Raw genomic sequence first — 25,903 nt, 5'->3', positions numbered from 1 at the left:
TCTTTTGCTTTATGGGCTTACAGGACATCGATCAGATCCTCTACAGGTGTAACTCCGTACTCTCTGGTGTATGGAATGGAAGCAGTCCTCCCTGTTGAAATGAGAATCCCGTCTCTAAGAGTTATGATGGAAGCGAATCTGCCAGAGTCTGAGTGGGCTAAAGCCAGACATCAGGAATTGCAGATGATTGATGAAAAGAGGTTGAGAGCCTTGTATCACATCCAAGGGTATCAGAGAAGAATTGAAAGAGCCTTTAACAAGAAAGTCAAGGTCCGAGACCTGAAACCAGGAGATCTCGTCTTGAAGTCTTACAGGGCACCGGTGTTTGATCCCAGAGGGAAGTTCAGGCCAAATTGGTCTGGTCCTTACATTGTTGATGAAGTCCTGCCTGGAAAAGCCGTGAGACTCCTCAATGAAAATGGAGAAAAATTAACAGAACCTACAAACCTGGACCAACTAAAAAAGTACTATGCTTAAATACACCAGGAGGCCGTCTTTGATCGATCAGAGCTTAAAAGCCAATTACCTCAAAGTCAAAAATCCTTTGCAAACACTTTTGAGCCTATAAACGAAAACATTCTTTCTTTGATAAACTCAAACCAGGGGCATCTTTTATGACTTGCGTCATAAAAGATATTGAGCCTGAACTACGCGGACCTGATTTCCATTTCTTTGGGGATACGTAGGCAGTCTGGAAGGCCAGATTCGGTCAAATACATGAAAACTTATCAAATGTTAACCTGTTTGAACCCAAGCCTACCTAAAAGTCCTTCTGGTGTACTTAGGCCCAGGTTTGTAGAGAAACAGAAAGAAAATAAAAAATAATGGAGTCTTAGACCCGCTAGACTGAAAACCCGCAAGGGCGGTCTAGGCAAAAGTTAGGGTTATTCGCCCGCTAAGCTGAAAACCTGAAAGGGCGGCTTAGGCAAAAATTAAGGCATGCGGTCCGCCAAATCGAAAACCTGAAAAGGTAATTTGGTCATGGCAGTGACTTCATAAAGGACAGAACCTCTGAAAGCCAGCAAGACTTTCATTTCTTCGGCGGCACTACTTCAAAGTCTGAGTAAGCACCGACGAAAATCCTTCTGACACTCTCAAGGCTAAGGGGGTTAAGACTAAGCAATCTAAGGGAATAATAACCATGATGGAAATACCGGAAAAAGGAATGAAACACCTTTAAATACGGTTTTCAAAAGATTTTAAGAGTGGTAGACTGTACCATTTTAAAAATACTTATCAGACTAAGAAGCAGGCCCAGTCTCTCTTAGAGTTTAAGTCCTCATTGGCTGGTTGTCCAAGTCTTTTTTCTATGTCGAGTCAAGTTCAAATTCCAGAGTCCTGTGTGGTTAATATTCCTCCCAAGGCTGGGGTGATGAAAAAAATGATGAATTTGTATCCCCTCAAGAGTGATGCGCAGCAGAGTTAAGTTCAGAAGATGGTAGATTCTCAAGTTCATCTGGCAGGCTTTCAAGCCCATATGAATGGCAGAGATCATCAGAAATGCAAGGCGGTTATTAGGCAGATGCAGTCTGTTGTAAACCTGAAAGCTTTGTAACCTCAAATATTCAAGAAGTGAAAGCATTTCAGCCTTTTTCCCTATGTTTTGCTCTCTTATGAATTTGTCATGGAAGTATAATAATACTAGGGGCATCTTTTTATGCCCTGAGCAACCAGGTCATAAAAGATATCAAATGAGTATTGATTGAGATGATTATTCTCAACAAATGAAGATAAGAGGAGTTTGAACACGGTCTTTGAATACAGCTCCTCAATCAAATTCCTTTGAGAGTCTGTCTCGACAATTCCTTTAAAGGTTTGTCTCGTCATTCAGCTGAGAATCTTTCTCATCATTTCATTGAGAATTTACCTCATTATCCTCGGCAGAGTTTCTACTCGCAATTGAAGTTTGTAAAAAAAAAAAATATATAAAAAAATCAAGCATTCGAAGAAATCAAATTCTCCCTGAGAGCATCCACCCCGAGTGAAGAAACCATTTTCTCCCTGAAAGCATCCACCCCTAGTGAAAATACTAAATTTTCTCCCTGAGAGCATTCACCCCGAGTGAAGAAGCCAATTTTTTCTGAAAGCATTCGCTCCAAGCGTAAAATCAAAATCAATTTGTTTCTTTGAAAAGTTTTCGCTCTAAGCGTAAAAATCACTTCATCTTTTTGAAAAGCAGTTCGCTCCAAGCGTAGAACCCAATTTGTCTCTTTGAAAGCATTCGCTCCAAGCGTAGAATCAATTTTGTCTCTTTAAAATCATTCGCTCCAAGCGTAAAATCAAAATCAATTTGTTTCTTTGAAAAGTTTTCGCTCCAAGCGTAAAATCACTTCATCTTTTTGAAAAGCAGTTCGCTCCAAGCGTAGAACCCAAATTTTTCTTGAAAGCATTCGCTCCAAGCGTAGAATCAATTTATCTCTTTGAAAAGCATTTCGCTCCAAGCGTAGAACCCTTTTTCTTCCTGAAAGTTTTCGCTCCAAGCGTAAAAATTTTCTTTTCTCTTTGAGAGCATCCGTCCTGAGTGTAGAAATCTGACAAATACCAAAACCATTCCATTCAAGACCCCTGAGGCAACCTTTCTATTTAAGACCCCTGAGGCCTCTCTTCCATTTAAAACCCCTGAAAAATCCATTCTATATCACAACCCCTGAGGTATCTGATCCTTCCAAAAGTCCAATATTAAAAATAAAAATAAAAAATCATCTTCTTCATTCTTTTTTCTCTCCAATCATTTTGGGCCAGTCAAAATGTGTTGTCTGTTCAGCTTTGACATTCGCGCGACAAGCACGCTATGCCAAAGAGGGGCATCTGTAGACACCCCATTTTGACTAAGCCCTAAACCCTCCCGGCTCATGCCAAATCAATCCGAATCTCAGCATTGGGGTCCCAAACTTCACTCTGAGCTTGATTAAGGCTTTATTTTAATCTCTGCAAAATTTCATCGAGATCGGAGTTCGTTTGCTTGGCAAACAGGCTGAAATGGTGTGTGCAGTGCAAAGAGAGGGTGGCCCACACTGTTTCTTTAATTTTCCCAAAATCCATGTATTTCAAGGAAAATCCGAGTCAAATCAAGACCTCAAATACCCATATATACATATTTGGAAGCCTTGGGACCTCAGAAAAACCCTTGCAAAATCCCAGAAAAATCCGCCAAGATATTGCACAAAAGACAAGGCAAGTTAGTGCAGTTATCAGCAGTAGGGGTGAATTATCCTGTTGAGATCGCACATTTGTGCGCCCATCAAATGGAGTGCCGATATCAACATCCCCATTTACCTATATATACCCATTTAAGCCTCATTTAAAAAAAAGAAAAAAAAAGGAAAAATCAGAAAAAGAAAAGAAAATCAGCAGAAAGGGAGAAAGAGAGATTCGGATTTTCTCTCGTCTCCGATCGGATTTTCCGATCAGATCCATCGGATCTCCGGCAATATATTTCACCATCTGATCCTTTTCTGATCAAACTCCTCCTTCTTAGGCAAGACTCCGATCCTTTTTCCGTGAGTTTACCGGCGGATTCGAGCTCCGGTTGATCTCCTCCCTCAACACCCTAGTTCCGGCCAAACTCCGGCCAGCTACGACTTTGTCTTTCTTATTCGTTAACTTCTTCACCTCTCTGTTGCATAATCCCTAGAAATTTTGAATCCTAGCTTCAAACCCTAGTTTTCCAGTCACCTCCTCCGTTAGATCTCGTCGGATCTCCGACAGAGATTCCGAGTAATCTTCTTCCTTCAAAGCCTGCTTTACTTTTACCAGATCTGTTGCTATAACTATCATCTGCTATCGCTTGAAGTCTAAATCCCTAAATTTTAAACTGTAGATCTAGAACTTTAAACTTCAAATCTGCTATTTTCCTTAGAGAAAAACCGAGATCCAATCTTTCAACATCTTTCTTCACAGTTTTTGCTAAAAATCCCATCGATTTCATTTTTATCTCATTAGATCTGAGAAGCAAGGAGTAAAAGCTCGAAGAGAAAGAAACAGAGACTTCATCCTTAGCTCATTCAGTTACTACAAGGAGAAAAGATTAATTAGAGAGAGGAGAGAGAAGTTAGAAAGCTAGAAAAGAGGAGTCAGATTTTCCTCTCCGGCCAGCCTCTACAAGTTCAAACTCACGTTTTCATTCAGAGATTCAGAGAAAGAAGGTTAAAATCAGCAGAGAGGGAAAAGGTAAGTAATCATTTCAACAAAAATGAACATGAATTTCTTGTTGTTTTGATTAAAATGCTAGATGCTTGAATGTGATGGTTTGTTTTTGCTGATGTTTACATTTTTGGAGCATATTTTCTAAACCTTTCCTAAAATTTTCTTTACTACATTACACCAGATTTACTTTTAATACTTCATAGCTTACGTGAGAGTATGTCTAAGTTGTTAAAATGAGTGATTTTTAATTGGCAAAGATAATGATTTCAAAGGAAATTTAGAACATGTTTTGATATACTTGTTAAGGGAATTTTAGAGCATATTCTATGCACAGTATGATGAAATTTTAGGATATGATCTGTTGCATTTATTGAGAGGATTTACAGTATATTTTGTTACACTAGTTGATAAGAATACAAAACATGATTTGTCACCTTTATTTACGTAATTCAAAGTATGTTCTGTTACAATGGTTAACAAAACATAGAATATGTTCTAGAGTGTATGGAAGTTAAAAAAAAAATAAAAATCCAATTAGCTATCTATGCTTTAAGATCCAAATCAGTTGAAGTAATTGAGATAGATGATGCCCTACTTAAGCTCACCCGTTTGGAACTTCTAAATGGTGCATATCATGATCTAGTTGTGAGTTCATCAATCCTATTCTGTCAAATGATGTTGTTATTATGAACCATTCAGAGCTTTTATTTTCAGAATTATTTTTTTTTATGAAAGAATTCCTTAATATGAACAGCCCTGTAGTTTTTTCTAATAACCTATGGCAATTACTATTATGAGTTTCCACATTATGTAGCTTCAGCTCTATTGTTCTCAAGAATCGGTTGGGAGTGGGTAGATTGTGACTAGTGTATTGGAATGGTTACATTTGGATTTTTGTACTATATTTGCGTGACCATTTGGATTATCCAACTGCTCTTATAGGTTTATGATTATTGCTTCACATTTATATGATGCATTGTCCCTTTATGAATGCTTGATTTGATAAATACCTTGTCATTTTCATAATCATATTTGGTTTACATGCGTAATTTCAGTCAACATGTTTCCCTTTTAGATTTTTCATAAGAGTGATTTGATTTTTTTTTTTACTTCTCTTTAAACATCAAGTGTCAAGCTGGGTTAGTACTGATGCTGAAATATGATTGTGATAATATCATTTTTTTTTATTTTTTCATCTTTTACCATCATACAAAAACCGAAATGTGTCAGATGACCCAAGCCCAATTTTGAAGGGAATTACTTAATTGTGATAATACTCTTTCCCCTCTTATTCTCTTTTCTTTAGTTAGAGAATTCTTCTCCTTTCAAAAGTCTTAAAGCCCATTTCACGCACCAATCTGTCATTGTTTCAACACATAAATCTGTCTCTATTTTGGCACAAAATTCGTCATTATGTTTGCACAAAATCTGTCTAGAAGCCAACTCCCTGTTATACATAAAATCTGTCCACAATTCAGTCATGATTCAACCCCTATTTTACTGTAGTTTATCCCGTGATTTAATCCCTGTTTTGAATGAGTCAGTCTTTGTTTTGGCATAATGCAAACCCAGTTTTAGCACAAAACAGCCCATGTTTTGGCATAGTTAAAACAGCCCTTATTTTATCATGGATTCAGTTCAGTTTTGGCATATTTATCTGCTCAACAGTTCAGCCTAACTTTGCACTAAAAATAATAGTTCAGCCTTGCTTTAAGCACGTATTTTACCCTCAGATTCTGTATAATTTTTCTGCACATATTCTATTTACAGATTCTGTCCAATTTTGCACATATTTTACTCACAGATTCTGTCCAGTTTTTCTGCACATATTCTATTCACAGATTCTGTCCAATGTTGCACATATTTTAATCCTTGAATCAGCCCCTGTTTAGTACAATCCTGACCATATATTTAGCTCACAGTTCTGCCAAAAGTACTGCCCCAGTTCTTGTGGTGTAAATTCATCCATATGCTCCAGTTTTTGCGCAAATTAGATCATGAACATTGGATATTGATAGCTGTTGCACACCTATATTGATGTTGGTACTATTAAACATTTGCACAGAGTTGTTCAAAGCTTTTCTTTCAAGTTCTCTATATAGTTGAGGTTCATTTTTCTTATTAGCTTCCCTTGATCTTTAAGATGCTTATCCCAATGGGACAAATTTGAAATACTTTGGATTTAAGGTGTGGATTATTTGGGTAGCAATGTTTTGTTCTCCTGTCTTTGTTTTGTTCATCTGTATTTTTATACTAAGAATAGTATTTAATCATTGCATATTGTTCATGGCTGAAAAGGTCAATATGGCTAAATTGTGATCATGTTTTCGTAAAAAAAAAAATATATTTTGTTGATTATGCTTCATATTTAAAAGAATATCCAATTATATTAACTGTATGACTGTTTTGGAAATATGACATTGTTTAAATGCTCTTATAGTATTTAGATACATTTATATTCGATCATCATATTCTTTTCTTTTATTTGGGCTCAAGAAAATGGGAGTTTTAGATGAAGTAATTGTTGAAGATAGAACATTTACAGGTTGCTCTATTAGAATTATGTGTCAAATGATCATGCTGGAATCATTATTTTTAATAATTTTTTATGTTATGTTCAGTATAGATTTTGCATACACATCTTGGAGTTAGTATTTGAAATTAGATGCTATAGGATAGTTGTTACAAATTCAATTTTTCTTTAAAAATGCTTGCATTACTATTGTAAAGTATAGTTTTCTTTTTTTACACCACCAACTGATACAAGTTCAATTAGCTACATAATTAATTTCGTATTGTGACAAAGGTACAGTTCCATGCTTTGGTATAATTTGTGTTTATTAGAATAAGAATGGGGATTATATGTAGGAGAGGGTGATGAAGGCGATAGCCCAAGCCCATTATTCTATACATAACTGCTGCCCTTTGATCTTTTTCACTAGCACGTAATTGCTGTCCACTGATTAGTTTACTACTTGCTGCCTTATTTATTTAAATAAATTATTAATAGGAAGAAGGAGATCAGATGACTACTCTGTTCGATATTATCGACATGAGTACTGTCTGATCTCAAGGCGGGTTTAGAAATATTATCATGTGTATATGATATCAGATGATTACTTTGGCATCATCTGATTTCATTGGAGTCCCCGTATTGGGGTTTGTGGTTGGTTTAGAAGTGTTTGATATTGTTTTTTTTACTTTATTAGGCTATCCAGCGGCTGGTCTGGACTAATTAATGTTAGTTATCATTTTATGATTGCAATTAAATTGTATATTCTTCTTTGCTTAGCACTTGATTTGTTTTTAGAGTGAAATTTGCAATTATCTGGCAGCTTTTTCTTCTCTCTTTGATAGACTAGCACAGTCTTATAGATTGCTGTTAATTTTCTTTAGATATTAGAATCCCCTTTTCTTGTAGGGCGATGAAGGCGCTAGCCCAAGCCCATCTCTAGGGGGACTTGCACAGTCCAAATAACATTCTATTTTCTCAAAAGACTTGCCTAGTCTTTTAGATCTAAATCTTCGGAGACAGGCATTGTCTCATTAATGAATCAACCTGAGTTAACCTCTAGAAGACTACCTCTAGTCTCATAGGTCTTAAACCCTCCTTTTTGTGCGTTGTTTGGTTTTGGGAGAACACCTTGCTCGGCTTGGCATCATACCCCTTACCTTATGGGTATTGGGTTGCACATTTGTTGCACCCTAGGGCTAGGTAGCTGTCCGGCCTGGTTAGGTGTTTTACCTAAACCAAATAGGCACAAGGTCTCTTTTTCCTTGTTCGCATTTTTTTTCCTCTATCCTACTTATATGTCTAAGAGACTTGCCCAGTCTCATTCTATTAGCATCTTCCTCTTTGTGCATCATTTGGTTTTGGGGGAACATCCTACTCGGCTTGGCTTCATACCCCTATCCTATATGGGTATCTGGTTGCACATTTGTTGCACCCTAGGGCTAGGTAGCTGTCCGGCCCGGCTGGATGTTTTACCTTTGCTAAATATGCACAAGGTCTTTCCTTATTACTTGTTGAGCTTTATCTTAGTTTGATTAGTCCATTAGCACAAGAATCCGTCTTTAATCTAGAGAGTCAATCCTCTTTTTCAGGAATCAAATTCTATCATCATAGGGGTTAGGATTCTATTTTACCTCTTATCAAATCATGTGTTTTTCTGTCCACTCTCGTAAGGTATAGGATGCTGTCCAACCCTTGCAGAGTTGTGTTTCTGTTCTTTTCCCCCGCAAAGTATAGGATGCTGTCCAACCTTTGCGGGATATTCGGGAGTCTGTCCTCCCCTTATGATGATAGGATTTGTTCCCTTTGAGTCAAAAATACTTAATAACAATAAAAACATCTAAAAAACACAAAAATCTCAAAAATCTTGAGTCATTAGGAGTAGTTAGGAAATCTATTTCGAACTACGTTGGCTTGATCCTCTTCCACGAGGTACGTAGTGCAGCTTGAGATTCTTATCTCAGGTCCAGCCAAACCTTTGTAAACAAATCATTTACCCATTTTAAGAAAAAATACCAAAAATCTTCAAAACTTTGTTTTAACAAGATCTTCCTCTAGAGTTAGGAGTTTGTCCTAGATGGAGAGTTTTAGAGTTTTGAGTTTGTCTTTGATGTGTTGTGTGGTTTGTTTGTGTTTGTGTTAGAGTTAGGAGTTTGTCCTAGAGTTATAGGAGCGCCTCCGTCCAATCAGTTGGTGATTCATATCGCCGACTGATGATTAAGTCTTGGATACGCTATTGATCCCATTGTTTCCCTTAGGGCGTACAGCCTAGCTACACATAGATTATAGGAACCACCTGCATTAGTTCAGGGCTAACCTGCATTTAGTTAAGGCATATAGGGTGTCCTAAAATCTACAATCCGTTGGAATTTAAATAATCACACAAGAAGCTTTAAGAACTAGTCCGGTCTTTTAGATCGAGTCTAGGATAGAGGTCTAGATGTCTTAGGCATCATAGCTTAGAATAGGTGCGAAGAACTACGTTGCCTTGATTCTCGTGGAGGCGGGGATACGTAGGCTTCTTTGGATGAACATCAGATCATCTAAAGACTCGGGCCTAGGTATAGATTAGAGTCTTAGGGTTGTATAGTATCGAGTCATTTTTCTATGTTTTGCAGTGTTTTCTTACTTTATTGCGCAGACCTTATACTTTTTTGGTGTGTCGTGCATGTGTTTGTTCATCAGAACTTAGACACCCATTAGGCATGTCACTTATAACCTAGCTATGCTCAGGTGACACATGTTTCTTTTATTTTATCTTGTGTGCCTTTGATTTCATCTCCGAGACATGCATGATTAGATAGACGTCTTCTCGGAGATATTCATTCCCATTCCATATGATTTTCGCCCAAAGCTCTTCAAAATTATTAAGTAAATGGCATAAGAGACCAGGTGTTTGCACTTGGGCGGATGAGGTGCTCTTTAGACCTTCCGAATTCGTAACCAGGCACGAACCTTATTTTATATCTCTGGTTATCCGTTGCAACAGAGCATAGTATGGGATCCAGGGCCCATTTGCCTTTTTCCTTGGATGGCGACTCTTCTTTGTTTAAGGTACGCCTCGAATCTGGGCTAGTCCCCGAATCGAGAGGTATCTCACCTTTGTATTGCCACTCATGCTGTGAGAGGCATTTTCTTTCGAGAGTTCCTTGGTAGAGCTCTCCATTCACGTGGATGATCCATAGAGACTGTTAGTGCGTGGGGGCACACGTCCCTCACCGCGGACTCTCTCGGATCGGGGTCCACAACAGCTTCAACCACTAGTGGAGTAGATGGAATCCAATCCAATCTGTGAGTGAACATGAAGTAGATGGAATCCAATCCAATGAACAAATTTCGACGACCCTACACCAGTGCGGGACAGAGTTTGCACAACTCCTTAATGACATTGATCACTATTCACAATGTTGCAACCACTATTGATACCATTTCAACCACTAATTACACAGCTACAAACCATTCCAACAATCCTCAACCGCTAGTGGAGTGGATGGAATCCAATCCAATCAGTGAGTGAACATGAAGTAGATGAAATCCAATCCCATGAACAAATTTCGACAGCCCTAAACCAGTGCGGGACAGAGTATGCACAACTCCTTAATGACATTGAGCACTATTCGCAATGTTGCATCCACTATTGATATCATTTCAACCAGTAATTACACAGCTTCAACCACTGTTCTAACAATCATCAACCACTAGTGGAGTAGATGTAATCGAATCCAATTAGGGAGTGAAAATGAAGTAGATGGAACCCAATCCAATACACAAATTTGGATAACCCTAGATCAATGCGTGATAGAGTTTGCACAACTCCTTAATGACATTGACCACTATTCACAATCTTGCAACTACTATGGATATCATTTCAACCAGTAATTACACAGCTTGAATCACTGTTCGAACAATCATCAACCACTAGTGGAGTGGATGGAATCTAATCCAATCAGTGAGTGAACATAACGTAGATGGAATCCAATCCATTGAACAAATTTGGACAACCTTAGACCAGTTCGGGACAGAGTTTGCACAACTCCTTAATGACATTGAGCACTATTCACAATGTTGCAACCACTATTGATACCATTTCAGCCACTAATTACACAGCTTCAACCACCATTCCAACAATCCTCAACTGCTAGTGGAGTGGATGAAATCCAATCCAATCAGTGAGTGAACATGAAGTAGATGAAATCCAATCCCATGAACAAATTTCGACAGCCCTAAACCAGTGCGGGACAGAGTATGCACAACTCCTTAATGACATTGAGCACTATTCGCAATGTTGCATCCACTATTGATATCATTTCAACCAGTAATTACACAGCTTCAACCACTGTTCTAACAATCATCAACCACTAGTGGAGTAGATGTAATCGAATCCAATTAGGGAGTGAAAATGAAGTAGATGGAACCCAATCCAATACACAAATTTGGATAACCCTAGATCAATGCGTGATAGAGTTTGCACAACTCCTTAATGACATTGACCACTATTCACAATGTTGCAACTACTATGGATATAATTTCAACCAGTAATTACACAGCTTCAACCACTGTTCGAACAATCATCAACCACTAGTGGGGTGGATGGAATCTAATCCAATCAGTGAGTGAACATGAAGTAGAACGAATCCAATCCATTGAACAAATTTGGACAACCTTAGACCAGTGCGGAACAGAGTTTGCACAACTTCTTATTGACATTGAGCACTATTCACAATGTTGCAACTACTATTGATACCATTTCAACCAGTAATTACATAGCTTCAACTAGCATTCCAACAATCCTCAACCACTAGTGGAGTGGATGGAATTCAATCCAATCTATTGAACAAATTTCGACAACCCTACACCACTGCGGGAGAGAGTTTGCACAACTCCTTAATGACATTGAGCACTATTCACAATGTTGCAACCACTGATGATACCATTTCAACAAGTAATTACACAGCTTCAACCTGCATTCCAACAATCCTCAACCACTAGTGGAGTCGATGGAATCAATCTAATCCAATGAACAAATTTGGATAACCCTACACCAGTGCGGGACAAAGTTTGAACAACTCCTTAATGACATTGTGCACTATTCATAATGTTGCAACCAGTATTGATATCATTTTGTAGACACCCCCATTTTGCTCCGCCTTAGTCAACAAAGAAGTTAATGTTTTTCTATCGGTTCTTCGGTGTTTTCCATTCCCGTGTCCATCTCTTATATTTTCTCAATCTTTTCAATCATTTCCGCAATGTTCTGCAAATTTCTTTTCGCTAAGTGTTGAGAAAGGTTATTCACGAGAATCCGAGCAAGGGGGAAGTTTGGACCCATTCGGTGGGCCCGCATTGAACATTTGTTTAAATTTGGATCAACAGGGGGGCCGCATATTGTTTTAATGAAAAATGAGTGTTGAGCCTACTTCGATCTAATGCATACAGATGTCCATCAAGTTGAGCAATTCAGATCAAACCAAGAAAATGATTTGGGGCATAACCCATTTTGGTTTTAGCCCAATCCAATAGTAGCTCGGATTATCCCATGAAAAATAATTTGTGGGCCCAACCCATTTGTATTGCGGCCCACTAATTGGGCGGATTGGATCATCTAATGAAGAAGATCTAGAGGGCGTGGTTAATCAATTGGATGGCTTGGATCAGCCCATAGGATTGATTAGGGGAGTACGATTAATTCGCATTTGATGCTCGCAATTTGGATGATGTGGATTAGCCCAATGAATTGAATGGTTTGGATCATCTTCCATGTGTTGCTCGGTCCCACATATGGACCTTGCATGTTGAAATTTCTTAAAAAAGAATTGGCTGAGGGAATGTCACGTGAGTATAATGCAATTACTAATTTAATAAATTGCTTTTCCCACCTATAGAAAGCTTAATTACATATCCTTGTAAAAACAGCAAGTTTTCATATTCTTTCCAAGAAAAAATCCGTGGCTTATTATCCTTGTAAAAACAGCAAGTTTTCCTATTCTTTTCAAGAAAAAAATCTGTGGCTTATCATCCTTGTAAAAAAAGCAACTCATGCTATATTTGGACGTAAATAATGCAAATTCTGTTTTTGTTAAATAGTTGCTGTTTATGTTTTGGTGGCTAAGATGATCAAAATGGCAATATGGCGACTAATTCTAAATCGAAGAGGGCGGCCATCCGGAGTTGCTAGATTGATGTAATGCCCCCATATATGTTGGGACGATTGAGCAAAGCTAAAAAAAAGGATTTTTTAGAAAGAAAAAAAAAAGCAAAGCTATCGGATCTCTCTGTAAAAGAAAAAAAAAAAAAGGGGACGTTGGCTCTGTTGAGCTCTCTCAAAACTTCCTCAGCCTCTCGGAGGATTCTTCATCGTTCGTTCTCCTCTTTCTCCCTCAGTTCCCCTACCCTGGCAGCAGCAGCTCTCTCGTTCGTCTCTCTGTTTTTCGGCCACTCAACAGCAGCTTTGGAGGAGGATAGTCGAAGAAAAAAAAAAGAAAAAGAAAACCTCTCGGCAACTGGTCGGGAGTAGGGATCTGTTTCTTGATCATCCTCGCTCACGCTCTGTTTTTCATCTCCTCACTCACGCTCTGTTTTTCATCTCCCCACTCCACTCTCACGTTTTTCATCTCCCCACTCCACTCTCTGTTTTTCTCCCCACTCCACTCTCTGTTTTTTTTAACTCCCTACTCACCCTCTGTTTTCAACTCCCCACTCACGCTTTGTTTTTTTAACTCTCCACTCTCCCTCTGTTTTTCTCCCCACTCTCTCTCTCTGTTTTTTTTAACTCCTTACCTTCCCCTCTGTTTTTCATCTCCCTCACCTCTCCCTCACTCATCACACTATTTTTCCTCTCCATCATTATCACTCTCAATCTCTACTCCTCACAGCCATCACAACCTTTCTCTATATCGCAACCCTCTCTCACTCAAAAACCAGAGTACCGTATTACCCTGTTTTCCTCAACTCTAAATATTCGATTGGTTTAAAAAAAGAAAAAGAAGAAGAAGGAGGATAGCTCGTCTCCCCATCTCTCAAAACAGAAGATAGTCTCTGTCATTCTCGAACTCTCTGTCATTCCCTCAGTTCTATCTCTCTCTCTCTCTATTTCTCTCTCTGTCATTCTCGAACTCTCTCTCATTCCCTCAGTTCTATCTCTATCTCTCTCTCTATCTCTCTCTTTATCTCTCTCTCCATCTCTCTCTTTATCTCTCTCTCCCCATCCACAGTGAGAAAAACACAGTAACAAAAAGAAAGAAAGGGCATCAGATCGAGCGTCGGCCGGATTTTTTCGAACTCTTCGGCTTTTGGATTCGGCGAGGATCTCCATCACAGGTAGGTGCACTATTCTCAGATTTTTTCAGGAGTATTTGGTATTTTTATATATATTTTTACATGATTTTAACATTTAATTGATTTTAATTCAATATTATGTGTGTGTTCAAAATCATGATCTACATGAGTGTTTCAATTCCGATTTATCTCGAAATTTAATATACTGATCTATTTAAATAGATTAAAATAACCATCGGATTGGATCGGACATTGGATCAAAGGATTTCAAAAATTTGAGCGAAGAATGAAATTTCATTTAAAATAATGACTGAGAAATTTTGAAATTGGAAAAATAGCTATCTCAGGATGATCTATTTTTTGGAATTTTAAAATTTTCTTATGTTCATCATATCGGAACAAGGTTAAAGGACATTTTCCGAAGTCGTAATTTTCTCAAAAATCATGTTTTAAAAATAGAAAACTCTTTAAAAACATCTTTTTGACGAAGAAAAATTAAATATATACTAAATAGATTCCAAAATTAATGAAATTTCATGGGAAAATAATATGGTGCTGATACATTCTACCATGAAATTTTTAAAGATTTTTGGATTTTATTTGGTATGTTATTTGATGCTTTCTTTGAAAACAATTAGATTTTGTGAGATTTTTTACTGACATCCAATCACAGTTAAAATTGTTAAAAATTTTACAGTAGTCTTATATTCTATATTTCTTGCTTCTGTAAAATTTTTAATTGATTTGGATCTCGTTTCCTAAGGGATGTAGTGTAAATTCATAATTTGGTCTTAAAATTCAAAAATCCGAAATTGATAGTAAATAGTCTCTAAAATTCATCAAAATCTCACATCATGCTACGTTTACTCATATCTTACTACTGTAGAAATTTCAATGAATTTAGATTTCTATTTCTAGTAGTTTCTGTGTTATTTTAACAATCTGGTCTCATTATTGTTAAATCAAAAATAAATAGGAGTTTAATATAAAAATCTGTGAAACTCATCCAGTAAGCTACATATATTCCCATCTTATTTCTGTAGAAATTTCAGTTCATTTCAAATTCGTTTGCAATAAGTTCACTTGTAAAATCATTCATGAGGTTTAAAATTGATAAAATCCACTAAAAATTGAAATTAATTAAAAATCATTATAAAAATTTCTAAAGAACCTTAAACTTCTGTCACATATTCATTCCTTAATCCATTGAAACAGAAATATTAGGATCCTTAGATTTCCCTGGTAAAATGGCCAGTGCATCCATAATCGTATCTCAATTGCAATCGATCTTTGACAATTTGAATATTTAAGCCATAGCATGTTATTGGCTCCGAGGTTTACTGTCCACGGAAATCTTGAGATATGCCAGGCAATAAGGTGCTATAACTTAAGTATTAAATTGCACAAGGAAAGAGCGCACGATTCCCTTCCGTGGATGCTATTCGAGGCCGAAATTTGTGAACCGTAGAACCTTTGGTATTCCTTAAATGTTCAGAAACCGAAAATCCTTGAAATCTGAAATTCATTAACTTCAAGAAATTAAATCGATTTGTCTCGTGTCTTTCGGAACCATTGGATTATGGTTTCCGTCATAAGAACCATTAGAGCCCAATTTAGAAACACTTACGTCATGTCGTGTCCTAGGTTTTAGGGAGTCTTAGGTTTTAGGGAGTCCTAGAGTTAGGAGTTCAGCCTCATCACGGACGTTTGCTATGGATAGCAACCGTGCCATAGGTCTAGTTACACTAGTCACCCAATCTTTCCCTAGGACAAGCTTAGTTACCTAGGATGTAGGTTAACCTGCATTAGTCTAAGGGACAACTTGCATTTAGATAGGATCATATAGCATCTTAGATGAAATCCTAGGATAATAAAATCCTCAACTTGAATTAAATAACTTTTCTTAAAACTGTAGAAACAGTTAATCCAGTCTAGGTCGGTGTCTTAGTTAAGTTAGGCATAAGTAGCTTGGCTAGGTGCACCGAACTACGTCGACTCTGATTCCCAGTGAGGCTTGGGTACGTAGGCAGGTTGGATGCTTGATGGCATACCAATCACGAGTCGGCTCCACACATAAGTGGGGTTTTGTACATTAATCCTTAAATTAAAAGTAATTAAATCACATAGGACTTTCCATGAAAGTAATACCTTCCATTCTCGTAACCAGGTAACGAGTCTAGATTTCTGGTCATTTATGGGTCCTAGATCCCTCATCTAGGTGGCGACTCTGTCACTCTCTTTTGTGTGGAATTCGGATTGCCTTAGTGATCCCAAGTTCACGGAAAAGATGAATTAAATCACACTTTGCTAGGCTCGGAGGCTTACCCCTGCCCTTATGGGTACTGGGTTGCACGCTTGTTTGCACCCTATGGCTTGGTTGCTACCTGCTTGGTGTAGACACCCTCATTTTGCTACACTTTAACCAACAATAACCTAATATATTGATCCATCGAATTTCACTGGTAAAATATGCATCATCACATTCCCCGACAACCAAAATGATAAAGAGATGTACCTGGTAAGACGATTAGATCCGAAAATTTGGAAAAATGCCCTGATTGGTGACTTAGAGTGTTAAATCCATGTAAGAGTCCCTCTATCATGGATTTATATGTTTTAAGGCAATAATATCTCGATCTGACTTTACGAATCATCAATCGGGACAAAATAAGCTTGGGTTACTTCACAACCCGGGCCCTGATTCCATTCCGAGACCTGATTTCCGTAAATCTTCAGATCAAGGGCCGATCTTGACCTGAGTGTCTTTCTTTACCAAGGATTTGTGATCATTTAGTCAAAATAATATCAATCAAGGTTAATCTCAAATCCGGATTAAACATTGGGTTACTTAACTAAGCAAAAACCTAGTGAAAAGTCACGGATCAAGGCATGATGAATGAGATCCGTCGAAATTATCACATTAAATCTTTTAATGTCTTAATTGGTGTTGATATATTGGTTTAATAGTTTTAACCGTTGATCCAAAAATTGATCAAGTCGGTTGGTTCGTTTGGATCACCGATTTGCCCAATCTTTGAAAAAACGATATGCCGATAAAAATCGATGGCTTTCATTGGTCAAAAATTTGAAATCAATATTTCTATGGCAATATTGGGCTTCAACGAAAGAGTAAAAATCAAGGATTCCAAAGGTGAAAAAATTATCGAAATCGGATGCCAAAATCTCCGGAAAACGATATTTTTCTGTTTCCGCGAGTGTTCTCTCTCCTCACATTCTCTCTCCTCTCACCACACGTTTTCCCAAGCTTGGGAAAACGTATATTGTTTTCCTCTCCCCTATTTTTGAATATTGTGTGGATACCTTAAGATTTGGTGAAAATCTTTGCAAATTAGGAATAGAACAAGTGTCATAATATTACTAGTTCAAGTAATTGCCCAAAATTGAGAAGGGGACATGTCCACACTTTATTGGAAACCAAATATTCTAAAATTTGGACGTTTCTTTTCTCATTCTAAATTTGCAATGACACATGGCATGCAATGAATTGTTTCTTAAATAATGCAATCAATCTTCACTATTTAAAACTCTTTCTATTCTTCACAAGCCCACCAAAATTGGACGTTCTTTCCATCATATATGGGTGTTTCCAAAAGATTGGGTTGGAATATTCTAGGAGCTTTTCATCCATACCATCAAATTGTCTCTCACCTTCAATTTTTAATCTCCACCCTACCTTTCCCTCTCCTCCTAACTTAGTAACCTTGGTCACCCATTCACCTATTAATACCCCTCCATTGCTCCATCCCAAGACAACTCAAGACTCCCTCTCTCTTTCTCCCTAAGAAATTCGCCCTCCTCTCCCTCAACTCATGCAGCCCACTCAACTGTGCATTCGTTTCCAATCTACCACATCGACACTCTTTCGCATTCGTCCATCCAAGGCGGCATCAACTAACGGTCGGTGTGCGTAAAAGCCAAAGAAGTGTGTACGAAGGCACCGTGTGGATCGACTTCAACCGTCACGGTCGAGGTAGGTACTTGTAGAATCACTTTAATCGTGATTATCTTAGCCATATTAGTTTGCATTCATGATTAGGGTATGTCGAATCAAAGTTATAATTTGGTCATTAGAATACATGATAGAAGTTTGCATATTAGTTCGTATTCTGATATATCTACTCATATAGTTTGCATGATTAGTCTGCATACCTGAGTCATTCTTTAGTTTTTATGATGGCTTCCCTCTCAATCCTAGCCCCAACAGCTTACCCAACCCAACAGACCCCATGCTTAGCCAACTAAACCCAACTCAACCCATTTCAACCGGACCTATTTTCCACCCTTACCCAAACCCAAGACCCATGTACTGTGTGGAACATAACCAAATCCATATAAGTTTCACTGTCCCCCATCCTAAAACCCACATTAGTAGAGCCATGTCATCCAATTGGCCATAGACCATACCCTCATGTATTCTGTTAGAAAAATTAAACCCATATGATCATACACCCGGTTGAAATCCATTATGCCCTTTTTGATGGCCATGAGTCATGCCCCCACGCATTCCATTAGAATCCAGAATGGGGATGTGAACGAAATATCCAGTGCATTGTGGCAAAGTCACATGGCCGAGAACCATCAACCCGAAGCTCAATCCGAACCACACCATCCAGACTTGACTCAACCAACCCGGTCCAACTCGATCTAACCGGTCCAACTCGGACCCCACCTAACCTTTACCCAAAAGTGGGCCCGGCCCCGCGATCAGCCCTACAACTCGCACTTTAACCCGCCCCGCATCAGCCCCGCAACTCGCCCCCTAACCCGCACCCCTAAGCCGCACCCAAACGTCAAGCCCAACCCAAGCCGCACCCCGCACCAAAAGCCGCATCCACCCAAGTCGCTGCTCAACCACAGCCGCATTCCACCCAAGCCGCAGCCCAATCCAAACTCGCACCTCGAACCTGAACCCGAACCTTAAGCTTGAACCCCACCCGAACCTAACCCAGCGAACCGGTTCAACATGGACCCAACCCATATTCAAACACGACCCACCCGGTCCAATCTAACCCAATCCGAGTCAACCCCAGTTCAACCCCGTCCAACCCAAACCTAATTCGACCCAACCCGGTTTAGCCCCAACCCATGGTTCAACCCCGTCCAACCCGGACCCGACTCGACCCAACCCGATTTAGTCCCAACCCCGATTCAACCCGAGTTAACTCAAGGCAGCACGAGTTCGTCTCGAGCCAATCCAATCCAATCCGGGTCTGACCTGGTTCAACTCATTTCAATCTGAGCCACGCCCAAGTCAGGCTCAACCCAAGCTATGCCCTGACCGAACCCAAACCACCCTTATCCAAATCTATTCCTGAGTGTGCATTGTGCACATAGGCAATGCACGTATGAGTAATATACATATCTCAAACCCTCTATGTGCTGCATGCATGTAATTAAAATATGATTTTGGACCCATGATTCAAGATCCACCGAAACAGCCATGAATGCTTGAATCCATGCATTGTGTGTCTACACTTGCCCTCATTATAAATAATCAAATACCCTCGTATATTCACTCATTTCTTATATGTGCTGTACACACATAACCTCTCAACCCAACCCACTTGGCCCGACCCAAGCAATTCCAGTCAACCCAAGCCTAACCTAGCCCCAACTCGCCCATACACCGAACCCAATCCGTGCCCCAACCCAATCTAAATCCACACCCCACACAGATGAACCCAAACCCGCAACCCGATCCAGCCCCAACACGAACCCACAACAAACCGTCACCCCGGACCCGAACCGTCACCCCTAGCCTTCTTAATTTTATTTGTGTTCAACTGAACCGACCCCAAGTTTCACCCAAACCGGTCCAACCCGGATCTGCACCGTAAAACCCATCCGGACCCGCTCGGTCCAATTCAGCCACACCCGACTCAATAGGGGCTTGACTCAACCCAAATTGGACCCACCCGGTCCAACCCGGTTCAGCTCGGCCCAACCTGGACCTAACCCGACTCGACCTGAGTTAAGCCCAAGCTAACCCGGTCCAACCCTGGTCCAACCCGGACTAACTCGGTCTAGCCCGGGCTCAAGCCATTCCAACCCAACCGAGGCCCAATGCAACTTAACCTTTACCCGAAAGTGAGCCCGGCCTCGCAATCAGCCCCACAACCAGAACCCGCACCAACAGCCCATCACCTAATCCAAATTAGTCCAGCCCGGACCCCCATCACGTTGACCCAAATCCCGCGGTCCGATCGGCCTTAACCCCAAGCATCATTCGGCCATGTCATGGGCTACACACATTCAGCCCAACCCCCATGGCCCAAGACCTATTTGGCCTCACCCCACACCCTTCGATTTCACATCCCCCAACCAGTAGGCCAAGTTGCCCATACCAATGCACTGTGCATAAATGCTTAAACCTTGAACCTATTGTGTCTAAACCCTTGGTGTACATGAGTGCTTTGTCTGTGAATGCGTGAATCCATTATGCCGTGCATGCACATGTACAATGTAATCAAATTTGATATGCACTGTCCCAATCATGATTAACTATACCAATGCACTGTACATATGTGTGTGCTGTGCACATTAAAATGCTTACACGGTGTTGTATACCTGTGAGTAATTAAAACATGCAAAACAATGGGTGTGGCTCACATGCAACACAATCCAACCCAACCCAGCCAACCCAATCAACCCAACCCGGTTCAACTCAGCCCCACTCAGACCCGCAACCCGACCCCAACCCAGTTCAGTCCCAATCCAGTTCAACCCAACCTGATTCAACCCTAACCCAACTCGGCTCCGCCTAGTCCACTACCCGATCCAATCGACCTCATCCGGATCTAAACCGAGTCAACCCGAGTCAACCTGGATCAAACCCGAGTGCAACTCTTCACCCAACTAAGTTGCACCTCCTTTCCTTATCAAGTTACACTCCATGCCTAATCGAGTGGACCCACCCCAGCCAAGTAGACCCCGCTAGTTGAACCCCTGGACCCCAATCGAGTTACACCTCTATGTCTGAATCTATTTGGCCGAATTTCGCAAGTCCAGCTCTTTCAAATTCCCAAAATGAAGTCCTTGTGACTCAATTCATGCTTCAAATCCAAATTCCCTATTCTAGCTTCTAAAGCTAATCCGAATCCCAATTCCAATTCTTAATCTCAACCACCCCAATGGAACTACGTGTGGCTTGATCCCCATCATGGGGTACGTAGGCAATTTGGCACTCCCAAGTTCAGTCGCACATTTCTCCATCATTCTCATTCCCCTACACCCTTCTTCGTCCCTTCCATCCCCCTATTCACCCTTTCCTTTTCCTTAAACCCTTTTTGCATGTTAGATGTTTTCTTTTGCTTGGTTGCATGATTAGTTGCATGTTTAGATCTCTTTAATTGTTCTTATCATAAGCTTAGAATCACATGCTAGTTGTTTTGCTTTTTAGTATGTTAGTTGCTTTCTTTGCATGATTAGTTGTGTTTGTTAAATTTGGAACTCAAAAGAATTCAAAAATCGTAAAGAATCTAAGAACTCATAATCATCTAAGATGAAAAATCCCAATCTCCAAAACATAAAGTTCTAGGCTCTAAACTTAGAGATCACATTCTAGGTTTTCAAAATAGAATTCTTAGAATCCAAAGTTTACAAATATACTAAAAATGTAACTTAGGTCCATTGCATTAAATCTAGGTTCATATAGCATAGGTCACTCCACCTCAAATCAATCAATCTAATTCAACTCAAACCGAATCGTAGTAATCTCATGAAATGTCAAAAACACTCACATAGGCACATAGGCATGTAGTTGCATGTAGGATGCACTCCTGGCCCGCATGAGTCTAAGCTGTGAACGGCCAAATCATTAGTAATGTTTAGATTTCTAAAATAAAACTCGCATTCACCCCCTTAGTTAAACCTGAATAATTAAAGCTTTTAAAAAGTTAGGCAAGGTCGGTGCTGTACACTTCGTGCGGTACACCTTCCGACTTCGTAACCAGGTAACTTACCCAGAATTCAAAACGCAGACCAAATTAACAGAGTTAATCATGGGTCCTAGATCCCTAATCTAGGTGGCGACTCTGGTCAGTTGCTTCTTTCGTCAAGTTAGGACTTTTATCCTAAATTTGTGAAAAAGGCAATCATATTCAAAACCAATGGATAAAGGCGCTATCATCATCATCTTAAAACACACCCTCGTGGGACCACCCCCCTCGGGACGGGATCCACACTTGGTTGGGCAATTAAAATCAATAATAAAAAGCACACGCCATTCGCGTGGGTACGAGAGACCAAGAGAGAGCGTGGCGGCTCACGCCCCACCCCTCTCGCGGGATCGGGTCCCACACATTTCAACCAGTAATTTTGCAGTTTCAACCACTGTTCTAACAATCATCAACCACTAGTGGATGTAATCCAATCCAATCACTCAACAAGAAGTAGATGGAATCCAATCCATTAAAAAAAATTGGACAACCCTACACTAGTGCGGGAACAGCTGAACACCTTAATGACATTGAGCAATTTTGACAATGTTGCAACCACAATTGATACCATTTCAATCACTAATTACACAGCTTCAACCACCATTCCAACAATCTACAACCACTAGTGGAGTGGATGGAATCCAATTCAATCCATTCGAATGAACAAATTTGGACAACCAGTGTGGGAAGAGTTTCGACAAGTCCTTCTGCACATTAATGACTTCTCGCAGTGTTCCAACCACTATTGATACCATTTGAACTAGTAATTACAGAACTATTTCAACAATCCTCAACCACTAGTGGAGTGGATGGAATCCAATCCAATCACTATATATGAACTAGATGGAATCCAAAGAGTTTGAACAAAATTTGGACAACCCTGAACCAATTTCAACAACAAAATTTGAAACATTAACCGGTATTGACAGTGTTGACACCTCTATATGAATACCCTACACACACAGTTTCATTGCCACTATTAAAGTAGCTCAAATTCATCCCAATGACACAATCCAATCCAATTCAATCAAATCCAATCCAATGACACAATCCAATCCAATGACACATTCCAATCCAACCCAATCCAATAGAATCCAATCCAACTCAATCCAATCCAACAATAACATTCGAACAACCTCGAACCAGTGTGGGAACAGTTTGAACAACTGCTAACACAGTTATCCACCACTATTCCAACAATCCTCAACGACTATTAAAGGATGGAATCCAATCCGATGAGACAATATCTACTACATGGAATCCAATCCAATGAACGACATTTTAACAACTTTAATAGCATTTAACGATTGACTTTAGCACATGTTTCAGGATTGAGTATTATAACATAAATCAAAACTATATACACTCTACAAAAAACAAACCACAAAACTACATACACAATATACAAAACTACATACACAATATACAAAAAATAAAATAAACACATTTAAAACCATAAACATATTTACCTACACAGATTTACCTAGCTTTTAAACTCCAAACGTAGCTTTAATGGTGGTAGAAGGAAAAGTGTTGTTGTTGAAGAAGAAGAAGAAGAAGAAGAAGAAAGCTTTGGTGGTAGGTAGAAGTCACGTCTAAAATAGAAGTGAAAAAGGGATAAAATAATACTTTTCTCTTTCTCCAAAGACTTCTGACATGTAGATGGGCAGGATGGGCAATTTTGTCTCAAAAAAATCTGTGAACAGTGAAAGCACTTCACTTTGGACTCACTTCCTCTCAATTCTCTTCCTCTCCCACTCTCCTCTCACTCTCCCAACACAATAAACAAATATTCCATGGAAAAAAACATTATTGGATGGCAGACATGGACTAAATGTAAATCTATTTGTAGATATGATATTTGGTAAATGTAAAGTTTATGATTATCAAATAGTTTATAAATCTAAACTCCTTGCTGCTATTAAATACGTTACGTAAAAGCAATTATAGCGAGGGAATCTACATAAACATGCCATATTGTAATGCGGTTACACACACAATGAATATATTGCAAACACAGCAACAAAATACTTAAAAATACACACAGCATTATAAAAAGGAAAAAAAATAGGGCAAACTACTAAAAACCTCATAAATCAAAACCTATATAGTAAAAAAACCCCAAAATTTTCTTAATTACCAATAACATCATCTTTTGAAATAATTAGCTTTTAAGTTTTTTCTTTACGTATTTCACCCTTTAACATATTACGCTTGGTACAAATCCCTATAATCTCGCAACTCCCTATTAGGGCTTACACCATATAAAGACTCCTCAAATGAAGCCATCTCCTGTTTCCATTTCAAGTACTGAATCTGCTCTTAAAACTGATAACATTAATAATGATAATCAAGATTCTCCCTCTGATGAGGATGCCGACGAAACTCCCCTTGAAATCAAACATATGATTCAACAAGAGAAGAGTCGCCGAGCAAGGCCACTCGAAGAGGAAATTGAAACCGTAAATATAGGTGACGAAACCTTAATTCGGGAAATACGAATTGGCAAAACTTTATCTCCCGAGGAGCGTGAGGAATTAATCACTTTACTGAGGGAGTTCAAGGAGGTTTTTGCTTGGTCTTATGATGACATGTTAGGATTGAGCGAAGACATTGTCCAGCATCGATTACCTTTAATCCCTGGCGCGAAGCCGAAGAAGCAAAAACTCCGGAAACTCAAAACAGAATGGGAGATAAAAGTTCATGACGAAGTTAAAAAGCTACTTGAAGTAAAATTCATTCAAGTTGTCAAATATCCAGAGCGACTAGCAAATATAGTGCTGGTGCCCAAAAAGGACGGAAAGGTCAGGATGTGTGTGGACTTCAGGGACCTCAACAAGGCAAGTCCGAAGGACGACTTCCCGCTTCCGAACATTGATCTTCTGGTTGACAATACAGCTGGTCATGCTCTATTATCTTTTCTTGATGGGTTTTCAGGATACAGTCAGATCAAGATGGAGCCTGAAGATATGATCAAGACAGCGTTTACTACTCAGTGGGGAACTTACTATTACAGAGTAATGCCTTTTGGGTTGAAGAATGCAGGTGCTACTTACCAGAGAGCTGCGACTACTCTTCTTCATGATATGATCCACAAAGAAGTCGAAGCCTATGTAGACGATATGATCGTCAAGGGGAAGACTCGACCGGAGCACACTGTCGCTTTAAGAAAATTCTTTGAAAGAATTAGAAAGTATCAGCTTCGTCTGAACCCCAGCAAGTGTGTATTCGGGGTTACTTCAGGAAAGCTACTTGGATTTATGGTGAGTGAAAGGGGAATTGAAGTGGATCCTCAGAAAATCAAAGCGATTCAGGAGATGGAACCGCCGAAGACCGAGAAGCAAATTCATGGATTCTTGGGGAAAGTTCAGTATTTAAGAAGGTTTATAGCTCATCTGACTATGACATGCGAGCCTATTTCAAGCTTCTGAAGAAGAATTCATCGAAGAAATGGACTGAAGAATGCCAGGTGGCTTTTGAAAAGATCAAGCAGTGTTTGTCCTTACCTCCAGTTTTATCCCCTGTCATCCTGGGTCAGCCATTATTGTTGTACTTGTCCCGGGTCAGCCATTATTGTTGTACTTGTCCATCACGGATACAGTGATGGGTTGTATGTCGCTCAGCAAGATTCAGTGTCTAAGAAAGAAAAGCAAAAGAGTCTTTCATTTCATTCATAGAATTGATTACATCAAGAATAGAACAGCCCACAGCATACATTATATTGGACTCTAATGATGTATTCACAGACTCAACAGACAGCTCAATATCGAACTCAGCCAACTCTGGCATATGTGCAGTTGAAGAATTAAACTCATCATCTAAAGTACTCTCGGACTCGACTTTATTGGAAAGAGACTCGTCACCGACTCCTGAACCAGATCCAACTTCTACGGTACCTGCATCAAAAGAATCGTTAGAATAAACAAACTCAATATCAGACTCGGAAGTAGATGTATACTTAGAGACCACTGACTCTTTTAAGGAAACATGACTGTACTGAAAGACTACTTGG

The 25,903-nt window shown here is 39.4% G+C and overlaps 1 protein-coding gene across 1 annotated transcript in view; it reads left to right on the top strand.

The window, feature by feature from the left end:
• The window catches only part of LOC143885899 (uncharacterized), a 31,108-nt gene extending 5,613 nt beyond the window's left edge, over positions 1-25,495 (top strand). Inside the window, exons 5-7 of the mRNA XM_077389940.1 lie at positions 24,652-24,731; positions 24,829-24,936; positions 25,188-25,495. Of these exons, the coding sequence (XP_077246055.1) occupies positions 24,652-24,731; positions 24,829-24,936; positions 25,188-25,495 (496 nt within the window). The remainder of the gene's footprint in view (positions 1-24,651; positions 24,732-24,828; positions 24,937-25,187) is intronic.
• Positions 25,496-25,903: the final 408 nt, after the last annotated feature.

This window comes from Tasmannia lanceolata, unplaced genomic scaffold, assembly GCF_043159265.1.
Source record: "Tasmannia lanceolata isolate RefF3 unplaced genomic scaffold, GAP_Taslan_0.1 ptg000011l, whole genome shotgun sequence".
Taxonomy (NCBI): Eukaryota; Viridiplantae; Streptophyta; class Magnoliopsida; order Canellales; family Winteraceae; genus Tasmannia; species Tasmannia lanceolata.
Note: the sequence above shows the minus strand (reverse complement) of the source record. Positions and strands in the feature narration are given on the sequence as shown.